The following is a 7,914-nucleotide window of genomic DNA, read 5'->3' as shown; positions in this document are numbered from 1 at the left end:
ATATAGTGTTGCATACCACCCTGTTCACCTGTCAGCATTGTTTTTTTGTGACAAATGAACACAAAGTAGCAAGTAATTGTGAAGTGAAAAGAAAATGATACATGGTTTTCAAATTTTTGAATAAATAAAAATCTGGAAAGTGTGGTCTACATTTGTATTCTGCCCCCTGTTCTCTGATACTCCTAAATAACATCCAATGTGACCAATTGCCTTCCAAGGTCACCAAATTAGCAAATAGAGTCCACCTGTGTGTAATTTATTCTCAGTATAACTACAGCTGTTTTGTGAAGCCCTCAGAGGTTTGTTAGAGAACATTAGTGATCAAACTGCATCATGAAAACTAAGGAACATATAAATGTAAAGCAGGGTTAGGCTGTAAAAAAATATCCCAAGCTATGAACATCTCACGGAGCAATCCATCATCATCATCATGTTCAAGCCATCATCCAAAAATGGAAGGAGTATGGCACAACTGCAACCTACCAAGACATGGTCCTCCTCATAAACTGACAGCCCAGGCAAGGAGAGCACTACTTAGAGAAGCAGCCAAGAGGCCCATGGTCACTCTGGAGGAGCTACAGAGATCTACAGCTCAGGTGGGACAATCTGTCCACAGGACAACTATTAGCTGTGTACTCCACAAATTTGGCCTTTATGGAAGAGTGGCAAGAAGAAAGTCATTTTTAAAAGCAAGCCATAAGAAGTTTTGTTTGCAGTTTGTCACGAGCCATGTAGGGGACACAGCAAACATGTTGAACTTTTTGGCCTAAATGCAGAACACTATGTGTGGTGGAAAACTAACACACCATCCCCACCTTTAAACATAGTGGCACCATCATGCTGTGCGGATGCTTTTTTCAGCAGGGACAGGGAAGCTGGTCAGAGTTGATGGGAAGATGGATGGAGCTAAATACAGGGCAATCCTGGAGGAAAACCTGTTAGAGGCTGCAAAAGACTTGAGACTGGGGCGGAGGTTTACCTTCCAGCAGGACAATGACCCTAAACATACAACCAGAGCTACAGTGGAATGGTTTAGATCAAAGCACATTCATGTGTTAGAATGGCCCAGTTAAAGTCCAGACTTAAATCCCATTGAGAATCTGTGGCAAGACTTGAAAATTGCTGTTCACAGACGCTCTCCATCCAATGTGACTGAGCTTGAGTCATTTTTGCAAAGAAGAATGGGTAAAGATTTCAGCCTGTAGATGTGCAAAGCTGGTAGAGACATACCTCAAAATACCTGCAGCTGTAATTGCAGCAAAAGGTGATCCCACAAAGTATTGATTGAGGGGGGCTGAATACAAATGCACGCTACACTTTCCAGATAAAAAAAAACAAAAAAAAACATTGAAAACCATGTATCATTTTCTTTTCATTTCACAATTACTTGCTACTTTGTGTTGGTTTATCACATAAAATCCCAGTAAAATATATTTAAGTTTGTAGGTGTAACATACAAAACTGTGGAAAAGTTCGAGGGGTATGAATACTTTTTCAAGGCCCTGCAGCTTTCAGGGGGCTGTTATCTTACCTTTAATTGGAAATAGAACGATTACATAATGTTATTAGTTCAGTTTTCTCTATGTATTTCTCCTTTGTATGACCAAAGTAAAGTCATCTAAAGCCATTATAATATAATGTATACATGCATTTAAGTGCATTTTAATTTAATCCATCCACAATACCAAATGTTTAATGTTTGAAGTGTATAATTCTATCAGCAGCCCTCATGGTGGTGGGAGTAGAGGGATGTTTCCTGAACCCCTGAAAGGATGTGATTGTTAGATTGTGTGGGCGTTTCCTGCCCTAATGCAGCGATAGTACTTCTTAGGTCAAGTGTGAGCCTAGATATTAACAGATATTAACATAAGGCCCTAAAAACTAATGAAAACAGTACATTCCCAATAATGTAATAAGGTATTACAAATGATCAACCTTAAAATAAATATAGTAATGTAATAATAAATGTAATAATGTGTCTGTGTATATGGATTCATCCACTTACCTCGGTCCATTCACTGACTGACCACTCAGGGCAGGGCATGTCATTGCAGGACTCAGTGACAACCCTCTGAAACTCACTACACTCTCGCTCCACCAGCCTGCGGCCCAAGTTGTTCATACAATAGGAGTCTCGTGTGCGTGTGCCCCTCCCACAGCTCTTAGAACACTGCAACAGAACCTGCCTTTACAACACTGCAACAAGCACAACTTTACATAAGCTCTTTGACACTTAAAAGACTTTGGTGTCACAAAAAACTAAATCCCAAGATACCTATGACTAAACAGCATTTAAACCCTTGACTAGCTGAGCAAGCTCTGAAAACAGCTGACCTGAGACCAGGCGCTATACTGCCAGCTCTTCTGCAGACAGTCTCCATGGCAGGGCTCTCGGCTCTGGGGTTTGGTCTGGTCTGCACAGGCCCTAGCTTCCACCCTCTCACTCCCTCTCTTCACCTGGCTGTAGCGCATACACAGCACCTCCAGCGTCCGATACCCAGGCCCACAGCCAGTAGAGCATTCACTCTTTCCCACAACATGCCACCTGAGGGTGCAAGAAGATTGTTTCAGTCAATGACACTGGGTATCTTTAGGCACTTCATGAACAGTGGGTGTAAATTGGACTTAAATCTTAGACATAACAGTTAATTTACAGCCTCCAATGAATGCCTGCGAAGTTTTAACAGTATAAATGTGTGTGTATGTGTGTGTTTGTATGTGTGTGTACCTGAGTTCACAGTCTGTATTGCAGGGTTCTGTAGCTGCCCTGGGTCGAGGTAGATGTTCACACCTTTGGTCAGACACCACCAGGTGGTCACTCTTGCATACACACACCACTTTACGTCGCCGCTCTCCTGCAGAAGCACATGTGCACACATAAACATATGCACCTTGAATGACATCCACTGTATGCTGGGTTATATGTTTCATTCTGAGCCCTGAACCATCTGGTGTAGAAGGTCTGATCCAATCTGGCTGCTGCGAGAGAGGAAAGGGAGAAACTCACCTTGGCACATGCGGCTACACTCCTGCCAGGAGCTGGAGTCCCACACAAAACGGTCCTGCTGCTCCTCTATGGGGATGTTGAAGGAGTAACGCACGTCTGGGTTATAGAGGTTCCCCACAGACAGCACCTGAGTCACACCAGCATTTATGACAGCTCTATAATTTTATTCCTAGCAGACAACCCAAATTGCAAGCCTTAGACTCTGTGTGTGGTGCACCATGCTCCACCTGCCTGGAGAATAAGCTCCTCATCGATGCGCTCCGTGCAGTTGATACGCTCCACTGTGGTGTTGGAGCCACTGTACTCTATCTCTGTCCCCTTAAAGGAGATTTCCCTTTTAAACATGGACACCACGAAGTTCCCATTCAGCAGGAAGTTGGACTGGCTGTCCGAAAGAGCTAACAGGGCAGGTTAAAACCGCACAAGTAATCATGAATGCACCATAGGATTGCACCTTCCAGTGATCATTTCAACACTGTATGTATTAATTACTGCAGTTTCAAATGTAAGCACATCATTACAGTATTGTAATTCATGGACTTCTTTTTTGTGCAACTAAATAGAATAAATAGGGTTTATCATCAAATAGATGTTATGCATTCCCTATATGTGAAAGTTAAAAGGAAGTCCTGGGAATGCATTTTCCACATAGCCAATCGCATGTGGTATTATTCTTTCAAAAAACACTATATACTGAATTATTAATGTCAGACTGCACAATGAAGCAATGTGAGACTGATGTGATTAACCTGCACACAGCCACTGCAGGGTGGCTAAATATGTGTGTTTTTGTTTCCCTCTGAGATCATATTTGTGTGTGTCTGAGTGTGTGTGTGTTTTTGTTTTGTGTGTTTTGACAGTGAGAGAGAGAGAGAGAGAGAGAGAGAGAGAGAGAGAGAGAGAGAGAGAGAGAGAGAGAGAGAGAGAGAGAGAGAGAGAGAGAGAGAGAGAGAGAGAGAGAGAGAGAGAGAGAGAGAGAGAGAGAGAGGTTAAGGTTAAGGTACTTGGAATTGGAAGTTTGCTGGTTCAAGCCCCACTACTGCCCTTAACTCTCAATTGCTCAGGTTGTACTCAGTCATAATTGTAAGTCACTTTGGATAAAAGCATCAGCTAAATGCCATGAATGTGTGTGTCAGGTAAATGTGGATATGTGCACAACCACATTCTTGTGTTTGTTTTACCCATCACCCTTCAGCGTCAGTCACTTTGCCCTGCCACGGTGTGAACAGTTTAAGCAAACGTTGTGCTCTCCTTAACACACTTGTTCACTTTCCCTCCTTATTCCAGTCTTTTATCAACCTCTTCCCTCCATCTGTCTCTAATTACCACCTCTGTGCCCCTCATTCATCTTTCTCTCTCTCTGACACTCTGTTTGCTTTGCCTTCACCCCTATTTCCCCACAGTTCTCCCACTGTCTGGGTTCCTAATTCTTCCCTCTGTTTTCAGAGTATGGGAGCAGGCCCACGTGAGATCTACACTGACAGTCTCCTTTTCATTTTCACTAGCACTATGGAATTTATCCATATGGAATTTATGGAATTCCATAACGTATGGAATTTATCCACAATGAGAGACACATGACATATGAGAATCCATAAATATTATAATAAATACATCAGATTTCTTTGCTACATTTCCTCCTCTGCCAATGATTGAAGCACATATAATAACTGAGACCTGGGAGTTACAGTGCTGCCCAGGATGGCTGCCTCCCTAGATAGGACCTACCTAGGTAGTTATCATCCTCTGGCATCCCTGAGTAGCTGACCTGCTTTATATCAATGTTGGTTGCACCAGCTGGGATTTTCACCACAATGTTATAACCTGGGAAACAGAAAGAAAGCAACAAAAAAAGAATAAAAAGAACATTAAGAAATGTATTATCATTTTTTAAAACATGTTTGGAAAAGAACCGTGAGGTTTTTTGTCTTTCACACCTTAAGAGATAATAGCTCCACTATGCTGCTCAGACTGCTGCAGGGGAGACTGAGAGTGCTCTTTAGAACTCAACTGTCACATGTGGAGAATCAAATCCATGAAAGAAAGCAAAGAATGAAAACAAAGGAAAAGGCCTTGCCCTCACAAATAACCTCGTAGGTAGAAGTAATTACGCCTTAGAACTCAGAGCTGCCCTTTAATTTCCCGCAAGTGCTCACCTTCTCCCAGAGGAGAGGAGAAGATAGGAGAGGAGGAGAGAGAAGAAAGAAGACAAGGAGAGAGGAGAAGATAGGAGAGGAGGAGGAGAAGAGGAAAGAAGACAAGAAGAGAGAAGAGGAGAGGAGAAGAGAAGAGATTTAGTGTGTTACTTGACAGTTGGATCCATAGGGGGCAGCACCGATAAGGTTTATGGCTCTTGTGCTTGTCCATTCTGCACAACCCTGAAACACCTTCATTTACAACCTCAGTTAAACTGCCAGACCTGTGTGTACTTAAAGTGAGTCTTTCCTATTCTAAGTTTACAGTTTTCACACTGAACTTTCTAAACTATGTGATCAATGTATTATTGAAAGCTTTAGGATTCAGTACAGTTGTCATCACACACTTATAACAAATACTGCACAGAAAATCCACTTACAAACAGTCCTTCTCTAAATAGTCCATTTCCAGAGAGAAACAGAAGCATGCTGATTAATGTCCCTGTCTAACTGGTGTGGACAATGTGAACCTATAAGTGCACGTTGGGTCTGACACATGTAAACCACAATAGTTGCCTCCCCCACGGAGAAAAGCCACATGCACCAATTTGAGATCACAGACAGCTGGCTGAATCTCAAACTGTCCACAAATTACCACATCCACACAGGCACATGTTCAGATTGGTCAGATTCAGCAGTGTAAACAGTGGGCTATCCATACAAAAGCCCACTCACTGATCTGAGATCAGAGAGAGTGGACCAAGCCTCAAACTACCCACACGATAGGATCAGCCCAAAACCTGAGCCCAGAATGTAAACACGGTACTACAACAGAAAGGGAACACACTCCTGGTCAAAGCTTGAGGATTCATGTGGTCTACCTCAGACTAAAACCAAAGAGCCTTAGTTCACATCAGAACTATAAGAATGTATGGAAGGGCTTCACCACAGGTATTCATTAAGGCATTAAGCACCAGAATAAATCTGTATTCCCTGGAATTTTCCATTTTCTCTGTTGTAATCAGCACCTACATATAGTCGCATATAGAACTGTATTTACTTGGTTAGCTGCAATTTCTAAATGGAAGTTACAAGTATTATCAGTTTTTCAAAGAACTGTAATTAGAGTGTCACCACATAGTGTTTACCATGCCATACCACCCCGCATGCTTCATAGGGGCTTGCAAATTTGCAAATTAGCTGAACACTTGCAGCAGAAACTACAGTACTCTTGTTCCTTACGGAGTACAGAGAAGGGACGGAAACCCTGCTGCACACGGCCTGTTTGCCCCTGCCTCACCCCAGTCTGAGCTGATATTTGCCCATGTCTCATCGTGTTCAGCTCGTTCTAATGATGAGCACATCAGATGCCAAATGCAGCACACCAGCTAGAGGTTCAGATGAGACTGAAGCCCATTCATAGTTCAGTATTAGACTGGTTTACTCTATGAGTATTTATTAATATAATATTCTGCTTATTGCTGAACATTTGCTTGGAATTGTTTCAAGTAAGAGAAAGATCAGTTTCACAGTTTACAAGGTGACTTGTTGAAAAGATGCACTTAGACCCAGACCCACAAATCATCAGGACGGGCATGATCTGCCTCACTGATAGACAAAGCTTAAGCTTTTTAAAGACGGGGAACACTGCTCAGATCAGAGTATTGCGATTAGTTAGAGCCAGTTTACAGCTAGATATAGAGGTCTGTGCATGAACTTCCCAACTGGTACATAAGAGGGGAGGCAGTTAGCACATCAACAGTTAGTTTACCATATTGTGCATTGTTGAAGGTGCCAGCAACAGTCTTGCATGAGGAGTTGTCCCCTCCACACACTCCACACTTATCGTTCCTTGCCTTGGAGTTCAAAACATGATCGCAACCTGCTTGCTGGAGAAATGGAGACATAGAGATGCATATGGAGTTACGCAGAACTTTGAACATACAGAGCTGCATCAAGAGCAGAACTATTCAAAACAATGACCAAGGCCAGTCACTAAAGGCCAGTACACTGTGTGGCAGAGAATGGTGGAAGGAAACAGCTGAGTACCCTGCACAGGCCTTGTACACAGATGTCGTAAGTGTCTGGTCCACATGGTGTTCCATCTACCACTTGATCTCGTAACTGGTAATAGGCCATCGTCCCAGCAACACGACAGAACAGCTTACATCGATCCTTCATGAGGACTACAAACAGGAGCCATGGCAGTAGCCAATTACAAGCAACACTGAAAACATACACAATAAAACTAGCAACATTTAAAACAGCGTTTCGCTCCTATTCCACTTTTCATCTAATTACGTCTGTCTATAAAAAAAATAAATAATCTAACACACTTCATAAGGCTTCATAATGCAGATTTTTTAAGAGCTGTAAACGCTTCCCTGATGACTGGGAAAACCAAACCTGACCCAGACATGGATTTATGCTCCTGCATTATGCAGGCTGCATAACTTAATGGATTGTGTTACATATCCAGAAGTAGTCTGCAGATTGGAGGAGACTGCTGCACTGGTGTGTTTTCTATACAAGAGCAGCTTCTAACAAAACTCTAACAAAATGCAGTATTTTGTCAGTGAAACATGGCTGTCAGACAAGCCTGCATCGGCTCTGACAGCAGTGTGGCTGAGGGTCCTCTCTGTTTGCTTTAGTTTATAATGACTGCTGGAGTTTCACCAGCACTGCTCTCCTCAACAGTGGAGGGTCTGCATAATTACACTGACAGGTCCCAGGAGGGAGACGGACAGCCAACCCATGCTGGGCCAGAAGTGA

General features: G+C 42.7%; 1 protein-coding gene across 1 annotated transcript in view; it reads right to left on the bottom strand.

Moving 5' to 3' along the window:
- LOC113571825 (A disintegrin and metalloproteinase with thrombospondin motifs 20-like) overlaps positions 1 to 7,914 on the bottom strand; it is a 77,971-nt gene that overhangs the window by 28,163 nt on the left and 41,894 nt on the right. The window contains exons 14-21 of the mRNA XM_027000985.2: positions 7,192 to 7,328; positions 6,914 to 7,031; positions 4,736 to 4,831; positions 3,239 to 3,405; positions 3,008 to 3,134; positions 2,729 to 2,855; positions 2,335 to 2,545; positions 2,006 to 2,170 (exon numbers count right to left, since the gene is read on the bottom strand). Of these exons, the coding sequence (XP_026856786.2) occupies positions 2,006 to 2,170; positions 2,335 to 2,545; positions 2,729 to 2,855; positions 3,008 to 3,134; positions 3,239 to 3,405; positions 4,736 to 4,831; positions 6,914 to 7,031; positions 7,192 to 7,328 (1,148 nt within the window). The remainder of the gene's footprint in view (positions 1 to 2,005; positions 2,171 to 2,334; positions 2,546 to 2,728; positions 2,856 to 3,007; positions 3,135 to 3,238; positions 3,406 to 4,735; positions 4,832 to 6,913; positions 7,032 to 7,191; positions 7,329 to 7,914) is intronic.

This window comes from Electrophorus electricus, chromosome 2 (assembly GCF_013358815.1).
Source record: "Electrophorus electricus isolate fEleEle1 chromosome 2, fEleEle1.pri, whole genome shotgun sequence".
In the NCBI taxonomy this organism is placed as follows: Eukaryota; Metazoa; Chordata; class Actinopteri; order Gymnotiformes; family Gymnotidae; genus Electrophorus; species Electrophorus electricus.
The sequence above is the reverse complement of the archived record's forward strand: the minus strand, read 5'-3'. Positions and strand labels throughout refer to the sequence as shown.